The sequence below is a fragment of the Sinohyriopsis cumingii genome, chromosome 12 (genome assembly GCF_028554795.1).
Source record: "Sinohyriopsis cumingii isolate HCF-2022 chromosome 12, ASM2855479v2, whole genome shotgun sequence".
Classification (NCBI taxonomy): Eukaryota; Metazoa; Mollusca; class Bivalvia; order Unionida; family Unionidae; genus Sinohyriopsis; species Sinohyriopsis cumingii.
In genome coordinates, this window is record NC_142972.1 from 81,963,221 (window position 1) to 81,981,342 (window position 18,122).

The 18,122-nt window shown below is 35.8% G+C and overlaps 1 protein-coding gene across 1 annotated transcript in view; it reads left to right on the forward strand.

The window, feature by feature from the left end:
- The window catches only part of LOC149786830 (uncharacterized), a 120,044-nt gene that overhangs the window by 52,881 nt on the left and 49,041 nt on the right, over window positions 1-18,122 (forward strand). Inside the window, exons 8-9 of the mRNA XM_089977348.1 lie at window positions 14,235-14,375; window positions 15,138-15,276. Coding sequence (XP_089833474.1) covers window positions 14,235-14,375; window positions 15,138-15,276 — 280 coding nt within the window. The remainder of the gene's footprint in view (window positions 1-14,234; window positions 14,376-15,137; window positions 15,277-18,122) is intronic.

The window sequence follows — 18,122 nt, forward strand, 5'->3', positions numbered from 1 at the left end:
GGATCTTAAAATATAATGGTTGATATTTACGGAAGAAGATCTTCCCGCGTTAAGAGAAAATCCGGCGATGTTGATCCGTCGAAGTATGCGACTAAAGATGAACTTGCTGTATTATGAATCTTGCTGGAGTTGATCCAGATAAGGTCGTTATTTTTCAAGATCGATATGGTAAACTAAAAACGAGCAACATCAGATGGAATGATATAGTTCGACGAGTACTCGGTGCATTTACAGATAATATTCCTGTGTTTACTGACGGTGGTAGAATCAGAGATTCAAGTGTATCATTTACAACCATCAGAGATGAAATTGCAAGAAGCGTTGCTAATCGCGTGAAAAATACCGGTGACACAATGACGGGTGAACTCAGCATGAACGGGAACAAAATAGTAGCTGTAACAACTCCAAAATCTGACAACGACGTCGCAAACAAACTATACGTCGACACCGTAGATGGTAAATTATCCACGCTGCGGGCCGAGTATGACGTTCACGTGGGCGCTTTTGCAAGATTTCGCAGAAACCATCAAAGAACCGCAGAAGAATCCTTCGGCACTTCGCACTCCGTTGACATGAAACTTTCTGATATCAAGACGAACATCGACACAACTAAAAAAACAATTGAAGACATCGTAGCGGTGATTCCTGATATCGTTAACAAAACCAGTTTGATTACAATTCCCGGCGGGGTTACCCCCGCTGATATTACCAACATCGTATACACAGTATCAGCGGGATTTTCAACATGGTCGCAGCAAAATAAAACTATCAAATATACCGCAACAGTCACTGGCGTGTACAGGCTGTCTGTGTTCAGTGCTACAAAATTTGAAATATTTACAACGTTTCCATGGCGCCATTCAACTGATAAGTTTTCCGGGGTTGTATCTGTTATATTAAATAGCGGAACCGAAGAGGAATTTATTTTGAAAGCAGCTGATAAGACATTAAACGCAACAGTTTACTGGTGGTGTTTGGAATTTGTCACTAAAACACCTCAATTATTTACTGCATAAAAATATATGGACGGTGCACAATACAGATACAATCAAGCGCGTGAATGGCAGGCGGCGCTAAAAGATCAAGTCGAACAATATACAGTAAAAGTAAAAAAATATCGACGACGATTAGTTATCGGTGACGTGATTGTTTATTCAGTATCCACTGTTGTTGCTGGAGCAGGTGTTATATTATCAGCGGTGACAATGATGGCACCAGTAGCCGTAACTATTTGTATTTCAGCAGCAACAACGATTGCGGGTGTGCTTAATATCATCACAAAAAAAATATGTACTTGCATGAATGAAAAATTATCCGATTACATGATAAGATTACATACAGCGACGGTCGCATACTCGAAATTGTCCTCGTTGTTATCAGCGAGTCTCAATGATGGAATTATATCTGATTTCGAGTTTTCAATGATGACTAAAATATATGACGAAGGTATCGGTATTAAAGATACAAGTACTAATAATGACAGAATTACTTCAGCAGATCGTGACTAATACAACTCCATCAAAGATAACGATGATCTCGGTAAGTTCAACTAATCCTGAATTTAGTATTAACTTTCCTACTGCAATTCCAGTAAAGGAAATAGCATTAGCTCAATTACGGGTATATTACAGCTGGCCAAATATCATATCAAAATCATTTCATGGTACACCAGCAAATAATTCGCTTGCATTTGCTAACAAGAACAAACCAGATGGTACTCCTGACTGGATAGATGTTGGAATACCCACTGGTAGTTATGAGATCGAACAAATCAATGAAGAATTTCAACGTAGAATAAAGTCAATAACCGGAAAAGAAGCAAAAATATCAATTAACGTTCATGAACCGACGCTGTCCTCGACGGTTGAGATACATTCTCCTGATTATGCCATTGATATTTATCAATCCACGATAAGATCCGTACTAGGTTGGCCAGATGTTCCCCCGGTGTATGAAGGACCACCAGAACCAAAACGAGCTGATTTTACGTCAACAAATAGCACTCGTCACGATATTGAAATGAATTCAGATTGGTTAGATTGTTTAAAAGCAAAAATAGAGGTGAGAGATGGAAGAATTTATTTTGATACTAGGATTCCTCTTGATAATCTTAATAGACGTGTTATTGCTTTGGATATCGATTCTATATTTTCTTCAATAAACTCAGACCATAAGATACAGTTAATTAATTTACGTGATTATTTTCATGATTATTTATCTGATTTGACGTCTGAGCGCAATAACATCATTAAATACATAGAAATTTTAAATTATGTAGCTGATTCTTCTGAATATGTTTATAATGGAATTAGAGTTACGGTTCTTAAGTCATCAAGCGATTACAAAAAATCCTTCGCAACCAAATACAAAATACCCGAAGCTGATATTGCAACGTTTAAGTTTTCTGATTATAATCCAGATGGATTAAGAAAATCTGTCAATGATGTCATTGATGAATATTTTCCTAAAATACTCGACGCATGGAGAAAACTAGCACCACCTCCAACCGTTCTTAGACATAATAATGATCCACATAGCGGTGGCAGACACATATCTCCGGGAATCGTTAATATAAACAGCACGATCGTGGTCAATCTAGTTTGTGACGTAGTCGATGGCAGCTATCAAATAGATCTCGGAAGATCAAATCAGGCTCAACAAGGATATATTTTATACACATTTACACCACAAGTTCCCTCTGGAAGTTCAATCGTGCAAGAACCAACTAATCCTGTGTATCTACGGTGTCACAATACTATGTTAACACGAATAAATTTTAAGCTCACAGACCACCTTAATCGCTTAATTGACATGCGTGGAGAAGAGCTTGTGATAAATCTATATGTGAAATCTTAATTAATCCAGTAAATATTATATAATGTACCAGCACGTGATGGTTTTTATACATGACAAAGAAGCACTTGAAAACGGCATCAGAACAGCGTTTTCACAAAACACAGAGCAATTTAACGTTAATTTAGTTATTGATGAATACGGAAGCGAGGATTTCTTATTAACACAAGAACAGTTAGATGAACTCCGCCGAGAACATACTCCTGTATTAAACTCGATCAACTTAAAAAATAATATTTCAGAATAAATAAATATAATCACTGATGGGATAAATTACACAAATTAATCAATTTTGTACAATCTGAAATATTTTTATTATTATTCTGAAATGAATCAATCTGATGGGGTAATTGGTATTGAAAATTATACAAATCAATCAGTTTGCTAATTCTGATGGGGTGGTTGATACTTAAAATTATACAAATCAATCAGTTTGTTAATTCTGATGGGGTAATTAGTACTGAAAATTATACAAATAAATCAGTTTTCCAAAAAATACTACAAAATAAATATTGTATTATTATTCTGAAATATTTTTATTATTATTTTGAAATATTTTATTTTTTGTGAATCAATCTGATGGGGTGGTTGGTACTTAAAAGTATAGAAATCAATCAGTTTTCCAAAAAAATGCTACCAAAAAAAATATTTTATTATTATTCTGAAATATTTTATTATTTATGTAATTTAATTAATTTATTAATTGTGATTGGGCGATTGCTACTTAAAAGTATGCAAATCAATTAATTTATTAATTCTGATGGAGGTGATTGCCACTTAAAAGTATACAAATCAATCAGTTTTGTAATTTTGATGGGGTGGTTGCTACTCGAAAGTATACAAATTAATCAGTTTTCCAAAACATATTTTATTATTATTCTGAAATATTTTATTTTTTTTATGTAAATTAATTCTGATGTGATATACAGTGAGGGAAATTATTACTACTCAGGGTTGCTTTGGTCGTTACCCGCTGACATAATTTTTCTTAAGTATCTTATGCGGGTGCTGATTGTTTTTGTTTTTGTTTCGTATTCGCTGGATAATCCCGACCTGATCTTTTCTACTGCGACAGAAAGAGGAATACATTCATTTACTTGATCATCGTTCACCATAGCCAGTGACTGAAACATAGCTGCCTGAATCCGCTTTATGAACTTATATTGAGATGATAGAACATACTTATTTTCATTTTTAAGTTCTTCTAACGTTTCAAAATCAGATATTATTTTTTCAGGATTTAGTTCATCAGATATATTAATTCCGTTTTCTTCTAGTTTTTTAATAGCAGAAATAATGTCTTTGATATTTTCATGGTTCGTTATATAATATATAAATCTTTAAAATAAAAAAAAATTATCCCTAGAACCCCTATCGAGTCTTTAGCGAGTTCGTCGGGATGTTTCAATGAAGAGCCCCTATCGAGTCTTTAGCGAGCTCAGATTATGAATGATTATGGATGACAAGCCCCTATTCGAGTGTCTTAGCGAGCTCAGATTATGAATGAAGGACGGCACAAACATATATTATGAAATGAACTTCTATTCGAATTTTTTAGCAAGTTCATTAAGTATGAAATGAAATATGTACAATGAAAAATTGAATAAAGGACGGCACAAACATATACGCTCAGCAAAACCCCACCCACAATAATCAAGCCCGTGGGTGACACGAAAATATGTATCAACCACCGGTTGATATGGTGGTTCAGTTTTGCTGAGGGGGGAGCTTTTTGCTGCCGCCCCCCAATTATTATAAAAATCGCAACTATGCTCACACCACCGACCAGTTGTCAGCCATGGGGATTCGATCCTGGGCCGCGAGCGTCGCAGTCCAATACGATACCGATTGAGCTATCGAATTTTATTACAAATATATATTTCGGAAGTTAATATATAGCTAATAATCATTGAAATGGAACTAATTTCGAATATATTTACTCAAAATAGAATTCTGAATTCAAGAAATACGTTTATATAATATATTCTCATCAAACAAAGCTGAATTAAGGAATTTCCTATTTATTATACCACGCCATCTATGATAGAACATCCGGTCCAGATAATCTAATTGCTAGATTTTTCCATCCTTCCTATAACATAACTGCTAGATTTTTTCATCCTTCCTATGACTATTACGAGATTTTCCATCCTTTTTATGACTATTACGAGATTTTCCATCCTCTCTATAACTGTTCAATGGAGAAATATATATTACGAGATTTCCCACTCGTAAATCTGTATCATAGTCAAGGGAGTATTTAGTTGTTAATATTACTCGATAAAAAAATAACCACACGTACGCATAAATACATAATCACACATACGTACACAATCTCGCATTATATTTCTGCACTGAACAAGGAAAATGCAACTGATTTTTAATTCCAAACATTATATACATTTATTTCTGTAATCGAGTAAATACATGCAGGATCCCTGTGCTGTACTGTAGATCTAAAATTAACCCGCCACGATCGATACAGACTAGATGCTGGATTCTGCACTCAGTAAGCTGGAATATACATGTCGGTTTTCTGTAGTTTAGTTGTAATGTCTATATATAGTACGCTGTTCTAAATGTTTCACAAATAGAGCAGAAAATACACGAACCGTATATTTTTGTAAGTTAGAAACCATAAAAGGGTATAGTTACTATGTAGATAATTATGACCATATACCGAGGATCATAAAATTACCTCCCTTTCATGAGTCAAAAAATAAGTAGTATAATAATGATAATTTCTGACCAAAAAAAAGATAAATATAATTCGAGGTGGTGATGATAGTTAACAATACTGAAAGGTGATTTTCTGCTTATATTTTTTTGAGAAAGCGGTTTTATATATATTTTCTGCTACTTTTTGTACCGAACGTGGATTAATATTAAAGTATTTCGCAGCAGAACATATCGAACGAAATATAATTACTTCGCCAGTTTCTGTGTTTGTGGAATTTACCACCCTTCTAGAAACTGTCTTACATCTTCCAGTATTGCCACGTGTATTATTCTCGCTCTGTGTGACAGCTCGAAGATTGGATAAGGAGTTGTTCTGAGGATCCCCGTCAATATGATCGATCACTAGACCATCTTTGATCACTTCGAAGAAACATTTGTAGATGAAACGATGACAGAAATAATGTTTATTTCTTCCAGCGTTGAATTTTAGATGACCAGCATTAGTAACATTACCAACCGGTCTCTTCAACCTACAATTTGTGATGATACCATTAATATTTGATTAATAGTTTGTTATTGTGGGATGTGGGACAAATATATTTTGCTCCATATATGCAATAATATTATTTGTTTAAATCATTGTTTGTCTGAAATCTTGATATATAATCCTCCACGGATTTTATACCGTTTTCACCATTATTATTTTTTTGTCATAATATCTTTTAAGTTCCCTGAACCGTTTTCCACCGCACTTTCCACATAATTCTGTTTTTCCTCGCACTCCAATACCACATCGCAGACACGGTATTGGTCCTAGACTTCCTCGTCGTATACTTTGTAAGTGTATCCAGCAAAATTCACCTCTGCAGGATTTGTTGCATCGATTTACTGAACCGATCATGAACCATCTGCATTGAGACATTGTATATATATAATATTCTTTATGTAAATATTTGTTTTAATTATATGAACGAGTTTGAGAGATTATCCCAAACTAGGCCTTCTAAATATAAATTTAATCTCGACAGATTATCTCCCGACTTACCAGTACGAGATTTGGTTGATCCGAAAAATAAAAGTTTGATCAATAAAATTCACGACGCCAAGAAAGAATTTTACACGGATGGTGCATCTCATACATGGTCAACGTTCAAGATTATATGCAATACTATCAAGGACGCTACAATGAATGACAAGCGAGCGGCAACTATCATTAACTACATCGCTGAATACGAGGGCAATCAAAAATATTTCTTTAGAGTAAAATTTATTGTAATAACAGAAACAGGTAGTTGGATTATCCGTGACAAATATGATCCTGTCCTTGGTAATAATAAAATCGCCATATTAAGTAAAAATTCCAGACCGGGTCTGTTGACGGGTATTGACAAACCGTATTATGAGCGAGCGTATCCTGTAACAGCGGTTATTTATGGAATCTATGAGATAAATAAAAAACCCAACATTGATAAACTGACACACATGAAATTTTCAAGGTTAAATTGTGTAGCCGAACGAGTAATAGAACACTTTACAAACGCGATGCGTGGAAACGGATTAACTGATTTAAGACGTGAAAAAATAAACTCGTGGGCTGATTCAGTTAAGGATACCGGTGCTACAATAAAAGATGTTGCTGAGTTAGGAAAACTATTAAAATTTCCTATAACCGTAGCGACAATAACGGGAGAAATACTGTATGAATCAAAATACAAATCAAAAGGAACTTCAATAAATATTATTGATCATAACGCGCACGCATGGACCAGCGCAGTAACAATATTTCCACGTGATCGAACTATTAGATTTTACCCCACAGATATGGGGGGAGGCATGTTTGATTTTATCAACGAAATAAGTAAAAACGATCCTGCATCGGTATGGTTATTTAAAAGTAATGAGGAAGGTGGATTTGATCAGTTTGTTAGACCAAACGGTGACATATATCGAACAGAATTTCTCCACGACGAGATGAAAAATATCGCGGAGAAGTTTTCAGAGTGCAAGCACGCGGAAAATACTGACAAATTACTAACTAATTGCTTTACCGTTCCATCTGTTGCGGCTCATTTCGCTAGAGAAAGAAATTCATGGAAACCAACACGATTTGATTTACTCGAGGACGTACGCGCAAGTTGCGTCGAATACGGACACGGTGGATTATGGAATACCAAATATAATTACAACGATGTTATTTCGGTTGATATGGTTGCATATTATCCGGGAAGTTTTCTAGGATACGGAGATTGTTCTGTATACTTTAAAAGATTTGGTCACCCTACAAACGAGATGACGCGAGTGGCAATTAATGGACCATTACCTAATTTTGATCTGACTGGATTTGCTTGTGTTGAATCATTCGAGTTTAATGAAAATCTTCACAAGATTTGTTATGTTTGGTTTGGCAGACATTTTTTTCAAAAACGTAGGGTGCCTATAGTTTTATTACGATATATGCTAGATTGTGCGGTACTGACATCGTTGGTTGTCAGTGAGGCAATTATATCATATCACGCGCAGACCGAAGTTTGGTTGCCCATGTCAGATTCTATCAGTATTGATGAAGTTATTAGCGAGTTTAAGGAAAAATGTCCTGGCGTTTCCGAAGATGATATTATCAAAGAAGCTCCTAAAATTCTCGAGATTAAACTCAAACCCGCAAAAGATCTCGGTAGAAAAATTATAGGTAAATTTACTCAAGGTGGTGCATATGATCATAAAAGACATCACGCACGATTCATTTTAGATGATGCCGAGTACGATTTTATTATCGCTGATACAACAGCGAGAAATATATTTGTGAATCGAGAAAGTGTTTATTTATCCGACGGAACAAAATTGGGTACGATCGTTAGTTATATAAATGATATCTCCCCACAGTATACTCATCTAAGATCTTCCATGTTGGCTTATGTTTCTATAAATTTATTATCGATGATTAATAGATTTCCTGAGACCGCAGTCAGAGACAAACAGATTCGTTTTATATTTCCAGTAAATATTTAGAATCTGTTATGAAATTCACAAGTAATGATGAACGATGGAGTTCGTGGAGAATAAAAAAGGAAATATTACACAATTATACAGAATCAGCAGATGTTCCGATGAGACATTTTTATCGTAAGGGTAATAAAATTTCAGAAATGTCGAAAGCGCCATCGTTGAGTGATCCAATAACTAGATATCAGACAGTATATCTCAATGGACCTGGTGGATGCGGCAAAACGACTCGAGCGATTAATGTTTTTAGAAATTCAGATATGATCGTGCTGACACCCACACATAGACTTGCACGCGAGATGAAACAACGGCAAGTACAATCGTGCACGTATCATAGTTTCTTTCGGTGGCGCGGGGATACATGGACTCCTGAACGAATGGGAGAAAAATATATACCCAAAGTAATTATTTGGGACGAGATATGCACGGTTTCATTGGATACATTAAAAACGTTTCTTGGTTGGTTGTTGACGAAAAATACCGCTATAATAATGTGTGGCGATCATGGTCAACCGCCGCCTTTTGTTGGACCATCTCCACATGATTGGTTAAAACATTTCGTCGATTATTACGAAGAAATAGATGATGATCATAGAGCTCTCGATGAAAATTTAAAGGAATTTTAAAAAATTAATCAGATTACAATCAAACAAAATTCAGTGTGAAATAATACGCGGAGTAATCTCAGAGACCTCAATGAGTGATTTTTTAAATTTATGGAGACCCACCGATTTGATAGTAGCAAGCAGAAAAATAATCAAAGACGATTTACAACAGCACTTATTTCAGCTGCATAAAGAAAAATATTCAGAATTACCCGTACCGTTGTGTTATAGACCATCAGATACACGAAAACAGAATATTAATTTTGATATTCCAGGACAGACTGAGAATCAAAATCTCGTATTAAATGATATTCTCGCTGTTGATATCAGTGTGGTCGAAGATGCATTACGCGCTGACAAATCTCCATGGGTGTTGCGATACGCTATGACGATCCACTCTTCTCAGGGATTAACTATTTCTGACACACGAGTCTGGATTGTAGACGATCACATCGAGTGGTCAAATTTAGTCTATTTAGCGGCATCGAGGGTCAGAAAAATATCTCAATTACGTAGAATTATAATTCCTAAAATAGTTAATAAAACCAGCATCATCATCGACGGTGATATAATAAGAAAAAAATTAATCGGATACAAACAATCTGATAAAAAAAAATAAACGCGACTTTGATCCTGATGTTGAATTTATTATTGAGTTAAAACAGCAGCAGAATAATCATTGCGTAAGTTGCAATTGTATAATGCTGTGGAGGTATTCGAGTAATGATTCAAGACAATTTACCGTAGACAGAAAAGATTATGGTCGCGGTCATGCACGAGAAAATACCATGTTGACCTGTCTCGAGAGTAATCGGCGTCGGGGTGCTGGCACTAGTGCTAGTTAAGTGATCGCGGTGGTAGTTGTGTATCCGTGGGAATTATTTGTAGTTGCTCACGTACAAATCCACGTTGAGGAGCAGCCGAATCTAATCTATAGATTGCAGGTCTACCTGAGGATCTTGTCACGGTGGATATTTTGTGTGTGGTAACACTCCAAATAGGATCAGTCGCTCTCGCTTTACCACCTTCAAGTTCACCCGGTTCATATAAATATCTAACTGTAACATCACCCAATATTTTTTGTTTTTCAGTATCTTTTCGCTGTGTTGGTATTTTTTTTTGTAATTGCATTAATGGGTTTCATGCTGGTTGTTCGTGTAATCTCATTATTTAATGCAGCTATCACACTTGGTAATCTTGCAACCCATTCGCGAGATCTTTTATCTTGAATAAATTCCTTCGCGTATTGATATCCAAATAACCGCTCAGCAAGTGTTCGATTAAATCGCTCAACAATTGCCTGATCACGGTGAATTGCAGTATGTCCTCGTCGTATTTTGGTATTATGTTGTTTCATCAACGATGATACTGGACCAAGAAATTCCTTGCCAGGATCAACCTGTAGCAGCTGTAGCCATCGCAGACCACCTCGTTGATAAATTCGTTCAAACGCATCGGCTACTTCAGATGATGTTTTCGTTGATAGCAGCTCTGCCTCTTTATATCTACTTGCAACATCAACAACGGTCAACGCGTACTTGTACGTTTTTCCACGCACAGTATCATGTGGTAAAAATAAAATATCAGCTTGATGAACTTCATTAGGAACACTAACATCGAAATACGCGTACTGAATTCGTTTCGGTCGTGGTAGATAAATTTGCCATATTGCCTGTTTGGATAACCACGCTTTAGCAGTAGAATGTTTAACCGCTGCAGCATCAGCGAGTTTACCAATTGCTGCTTTACCTTTCCAGTATCCTCTTGGTGAATAATAAATTAATTCCATTATATATTACCAGACCCAAACGCTAATTTACTTTTCATCGCAGATCTTACTAACCAATTAGCTAATGATTCTCTAATATTTTTATTTTTTATAGAATTTAATGCATGAATTAATTTCACATCTGCAATATGTCTATCTTGTAGATTTTTACTTTTATAAACTACATCATGAACATGACAAGCTTTATCAATAGCGTTTACTGGTTCCTCGCCTGGTTTTGGTTGATCTTGATTATCAAGTCTGATATCGAGTCGAGTACCAGGACCGCAATAATTATATCCTGGTAGATGTTTTTTCTCCTGGGTATTTAGCCCATGGAGTACCCGGAAACTTTGACATCAAATTAGCAATATCACCACCGCGCTTATTAGGTAAAAACGAAAATTTCTTTCTACCGCACACAGAACATTTTCCACCATACGCTATTTTTTTTATTTTTTGTTATAACTGTAGCTAAATCAGTTGTTGAAGTTTTAACTCTACAGCGTAAACAATATAAATTCATGTTATAATATATATGGATATAATTGATTTCTCAGCAACTCGGCAGCGAGAACCTGTTAAGCATCATCCTGCGCTACCTAATTCCATCAGAATGATTATCATAGGACCATCTGGATCGGGTAAGACTCAATTATTACTTAATCTGATAATGAGATGGTTGAAATGGGATAAATTATATTTAGTAGCACCATCCGTCGATGATCAGAGGTGTTATGAAGTATTAAAAGATTTTAACGAAAATGCAAGATTACTGGACGAAGATAATGATGTTATAGAGTTTATAACAGATATTGATGAAGCACCGTCCGTTGATGTTTTAGACGGATTTATTAATAATTTAGTTGTGTATGATGAAGTGATGCTAGATAACCAATCAAATCCAGCCAGAATATTTTCTCGCGGCAGACATAAAAATACAGATGTGATCTATGTTACTCAGCGATATACACAAATACCAAAAGTGATCAGGGACAATCGTAATATTTTAGTTGTGTTTAATGGCGTAGACACACACACGCTGCGAAATATTCATCAAACCTGGTGCAGCGGTGACATGGATATAATTAAATTCAGAAATTTCTTCTCATGAGCGCAAGCTACTCCGCATGGATTTATAACAATAAATTTGCACGATCCTAGAACAAGATATCGTGTAGGTCTTGATAAAATATTTGGATAAATTAATAAATTTAATCAAACAGATATCATTAATATGATAAACAATTGTGCGTGGTTAATTCAAGGAACAACAGATAAATACAACAAAAGGTGCCGTGGATAATATTGCAGGAGACATAATTATATTTTAAAGAAAAATCCTCATGCTGGTTCACGAAGTTGTGTTGGATGTAACAACGGCGTTAGAGGATTATATCAGATTTGTAAAAATTGCAGTGGAGATCGATATCGAAGTTTAATGATATGTTACAGAAAAAGAAAGAACATAAATCCAAAAATAGAAAAACCACCATCAGAACTTGAATATTACTTGAAGAACAAAACAAAAGATTCCCAGGATTCAGATGAAGATTCCCAAGATTCAGATGAAGATTCCCAGGATTATTGAGCAGCAGAGAGGGTCCTGTCTACAATTCTGTTTGGGACAAACAATAATCGTAGACATGGTATTGACCTCTATGAAGGGTCACAATTTTTTTTGTCTAAAAAGGCGTACGTGACGCGTTAAGTGGTCTGATCGCCCTCTCTGCTGCTCTCCCCAACATTGGGTAACTCCCTTTGTGGATTTGAATTCCACCAAGCTGAACAATAAACTCAACATTTACGTTTCACCAATCCCCGAGCAGAGAGGTTTAGACAGTGGATGCCTTCAGCTCTAAATAGGATCATCTGTTTAGTTATGTCTTCCCACTCTTTAGGATGTTACCGCAGATTCTACACAAAGTCAGGCACTCTACAGCTCAGCTATTTTTGATTGCACTTCAGTGGTCCCAGCGATTATGGTTTGGCATCCATTTTGACCTGCTGGTGGACCATACTAGGACCTTACCTCAGAGAAGGAACCCCTGTCGCAGCACACAGACTCTCTAATACACAACAGTTGACCGATTCTCCAAAATCATGCTTTACTGATCTCAGACTATCTTTCTGCATCATTTCTTCAAGGAGAAGATTGACCTCTAAGGTACACGATGCCAAATGGAGAAGCCTTTGTGATTGGCATTATAGAAAACTTGCCAATCCTTGTTATTCCCCTGTGATCGCAGTGCATATTATATTTTCCTTTCTGTAGAGAAACATTCCTCGTTTTATATTATTAAGCGCTATCAGACAGCCCTTTCCAACACGCTTAAATTCTCAAGAGGCCTTGACATTGGGACAGCTTATTACATTGCAGACCTATCATATATTTCAAACTGCAAAGACCGTTATCTCGCTCTATCCCTATGCACAGTTGGATAACACTTCCTTTGAGATCTTGCCATCAATTCCGGCGCTTTTTGATAGCCTTAGCATCAGCATGTCCCATCCATAGAGCAGGGCTGTATAAGATTTAATGGCAATTAATGGTCAGTTACGCTCATTTGCCAACTGGTTTTTTTTAACCAGCTTCCTTAGGCTGCTCTACTTCCGATTGAATCCACGGTCATGAATATATCTTCTTTAGGGATGAACAAAATGGACTTTTATAGGCTCTATACATTTGCCTTTACTTGGTAGTCTATAAGGAGAGATGGAGAAGGGAAGAAAGCATCTCTTCATCTACATCAGAGGTTCAGATGATATTTCAGATTTCATCACTTCAAGGTGGATTGCACTACTAGCAAGAGAGTTCACCAATCCCTAACTTATCAAGATCCATTTTTCATTTTTACTGATATCAATATAATGAAGCTGTAGAGAATTAAATAATTCTAAAGGGAAATATATTCCATGCTATGGCACCTATGGCCTATAACTCTCTAATCTGTTTCATTTTATTTGGGTTATTCTGTATAAATTTCTCTTATAGGAAAACATGTATCCAAGCATTCAATGTAGGATCAAGGGATTTCCTTTAAGTCTTCCTGTCTGGCATATGTGTCGATTTTTAGCTAATATTTCATGAATACACCTTGCATGTTTAACCAGATTGGTATGTTTAAGATGAGTGTTGAATTCCACCTGCCTCATGTATCCCAATTGTTTCTTCCTTACGTTGTGTAGTGTTTTTTTATGGGCAGGGTCGGGTCTGAATGGGTGGGGATTAGTGTGCTGGTGCTTGAGATCTAGGTGCAATGCACTGTTTGATCAAGGGAAACAAGCTTTCCCTTATATGGAATGGTACCTTGCTATGTATCTTTTAGGCATTTTTACAAACCATACTTCTGATGGCAAAGCCATAAGGCGCAACGTTGATGTCCTGGGACAACTGCAACCTGGTGATGTAGTCAGGTTCTCCAGGGATTCATACGAGCATTGGGCTACGTATATTGGACAGGATAAAGGTAATTTGTTTCTTGTTTTATTCAGTTAAATTTCACTGCTATTCATACCATAAATGAACGAGCAGTACCGACTTCATACGATAAATGAACGAGCAATACCGACTTTTGAGATGAAACATAGATGAGAGTGGAATTATGGGGAAATCTGGAACATGGCTTGAGGTGTTCATCTGTGATTTGCATTTCATCATCTTATTATTTTCTCCACAAACATGCAAGCTATGATTACAGTGTAAAATGCACTCAAGAAAAACTACATGTATATCAATATTAAATGCAGCTATCTGAAACAGAGTACATTAGAGTTTATAAACAACAGATTCATTGACTGTATATACATTTAGGGTTTAAAAGCACATCACCACATTCCAAGTTATATAGCACTAAGCAGAAGTTAGGATGTACAAACAGTACAGGTAAAACTAATCGTCATTATTCATTCAGAACACGAATAGACACGTGTTCAAAATTGCAAGATGATAGATAAAGCTACAAAACATATTTTCCTTGCTAATTGTTGGGAAACATTTAAAAATAGATATCATATAAACATTTATCATACTAACCTAATGATTTTATACCGCTGTATACCCTAATCATCCATTAGAAGGTGTGTAAGTTTGATTTGCATTATGATTATTGGCTGCTAGAATTTTGGACAAGCTGCACAGATGAATAGAACATACCAGCTTTCATTCATTGCAGTTCTCACATATGCAAAATAAAACTTAAAAACGAAATAACTTTTCCAAAATATTGCAGATAAAACGATTCCTAAGAGTGTTATCCACTGGTGGGACAATGATGGTGCCTCTAACTCCTACATAAGGATTGTTCCCTTTTGGGAGCTAGCAGGAAATTGTAAAGCAGAGAAGTTCAACTCAGATCACCCATACAACATGTAAGCATAATAAACACTCAGAATCCTTTTGTACGAAACAGCAGAATTTACAAGTCAATTGCTATTGCATGTGTGGCAAATCAGGATGCTAGAATATCAAGAGCTAAGTGTTGTTGAACTTGGTCCAAATTCGGGGTATCAAATGTGCTTTGGTCCCGAGATAAGCCAGATTTTCGAATATAATTTTAACATACAAAAAGAATTTAAAAATACACTATACCTCTATATATCTTGCTTCAATGAATTGTCTGCAGAAAGACTGCATATAGAGATACTAAACTGTGATCTATACAAAACCGTTACCTTGTGGATATTTTTTAACTGATATTTGTATTCTTAGAATGCTATATGGTCATCGAAAACTTCATCATTGTGAACCTCTTGTAAAGACTTGTTCAGTTGGTTGTACTATCCATAAGTCTGATAATCTGAAACATATCTATGTCTGGAATTAATTCTTGCCACAATTTCGACAACATAAGCGCAGCATCTCAGGAATGACTAAGGATGGTGAAATACCAACCAGGATCCAAACTGTCAGGTGCGAAATTTTCTACACTGATTTCAGATACGAATGATAGTAGTTTTCTATATTCTTCATGAGCAACTCACTCTAAAAGCGACGAGCATCGTCAACATCGATATTATTATGCTGACTGTGGAAAGTCTCTTTTCTCGACAGGCAAGTCTAGTCATCATATAATCATATGGGTATACCCTTTGGGCATAATCAGGTCAAGTTTGTCACATGAAAATTCTTCTGGAATATAACTGAGTGCACTTGTAGTCCTGATAGTTCATCCAACGCCGATGCTATAAATAACTGACTGCAGGTAAAATAAAGCCGACCAAAATAAAAATACTTTTCGATGTTGTTTGGAATGCATGTGTTGTCTTGGTCGAATTTAACAACTTTGTATGCAGTAGTGCTAGTCTTAACCATGCAAAATTATGCAGCATGACCAGGACAAATTTAGGTTTGTTTAGGTGTATCATACATTTGCTATAAGCAGCATCGCAATATTGTCCAGTATAATGACAATAATTTCTAGGAAGATCGTCTTCCAAAGGCCAACTGCAGATCCATCATGACTCAGCCACCTAAGTAAAATGTTATTCTGACTTGCCTTGTTTTGTAAATAATTTCGACCTCCTAGAGTAAACATCAGATGATATGTTTGCCAGTTAGCACTACGTATAATTTTAGCGGGTGGATAAACGCGTTATTGATACAGATAAGCACAACTATATAGTACATGGTCTCCACGCGTTTGCTTGTAAAAACGTTTGCGTCCATGCCTGTGTCGTCTGAGACTGGTATGATCAGATTCGAAATCCAGGTATATTACGCGTGGTATTCTCTACAGTCTTTCTTCATTTTGGATAGACAAACAAGTGTCTTTGCCAGATACGATAGCTCAAATGAAGTCAAGGAAGTCTTTGCCATGTGTCCAAGCAAGTAGTTGTAATAACTACTATCGAGACAATCGAAGTTGCTACCATTGTGCTTGTTATATTGGTCTGCCATCAGACCTGATAAATGCTTGATACAGACGAAATGTCGTCTATTGTGCTGTCATGCATATATATATATATATATATATATATATATATATATATATATATATATATATATATATATATATATATATATATATATATATATATATATATATATAAGGTAAACTTGGTGCTTACTTGCGACGGAAGAAATATGCATAGGGTAAATAAATGTCTAGGTCATTCAAGCCCAGAATATTTGACCAGATATTATTTAGCCTTTCAAACTTTGGAACACCATTCAACTGTACGAGAAATGCAATGCAAGCTAAATTATGTATCATGGCTGACGGTGGCCACGACACATCACATACAAATATCTGGCGAGGAGATATCAAAGGTAGATTTCTTAAACAGAGGTATGCGATACACTAATTCAGAAAGGAATTGAGAAATATATTGACTCTGATTGAAAAGAGCAATACATGTGAGAAAGAGCAACATCGGTTGATTACAAACCGTTGTACAACTATGTCATGGCAGCACTACGAGACCACAACTCAACAATAAAGTACTATAATGTGTGTCAGGCTTAAACGCAAGAACGATAGCAGCAATACTTTTTGTCCTTGAATATGAGATGACACCAGCTTGAGGCAGAGGCAGTTTTTTTGTGTTACAAATTCATCAAGTTATTTTTCCTGCGGCAAGTTCAGCAAGTTTATTTCGTCAGAGACAAATTCGGAAGAAAATTACTTAACATTAAATTCATCAAGTTTATTTTCCTCAGTCAAGTTCAAGAAGTTATTTTTACACACTATGTTCAGCAGGTTTATTTCATCAGAGTTATGTTTAGGAAGTTATTTCTTTGTGGCAAGTTAAACTAATTGTTTTCATCAGGGTAAAGTTTATAAACTTAGTTTTCTGTGGCAAGTTCAGCAACTTTATTTTGCTTAGTCGATTTTTCAGTTTTTTTTCTTTCTGTTTTGTTTTTGTTTTCGTTTTTGTTTTTAAAACGACAGTTCCAACGTCAGTTTTTTCGTTCGTAACACATTGGATACACTAGATTTTACCAAGGCTAGGATTGACATAGACATACACTGTTTTGATGTACATGGATAGAGAGAGAGAGGTCGGTGTATATGCTCAGAATATGAGTTAACTGATTGGACTACAGCAAAACACTAGCGGATATTTCACAAGCTATATAATTTTAATAACATTGTGAGTGGTGGATCACGAACTTATCTTTCTAAAGTATTGCCACCAAAGGCTGGTAAATAATACTAGAAATAGTAAAACCTTCATGCAATTGAATCCTCATTTAAAAAAAGTAAGAATTAAAT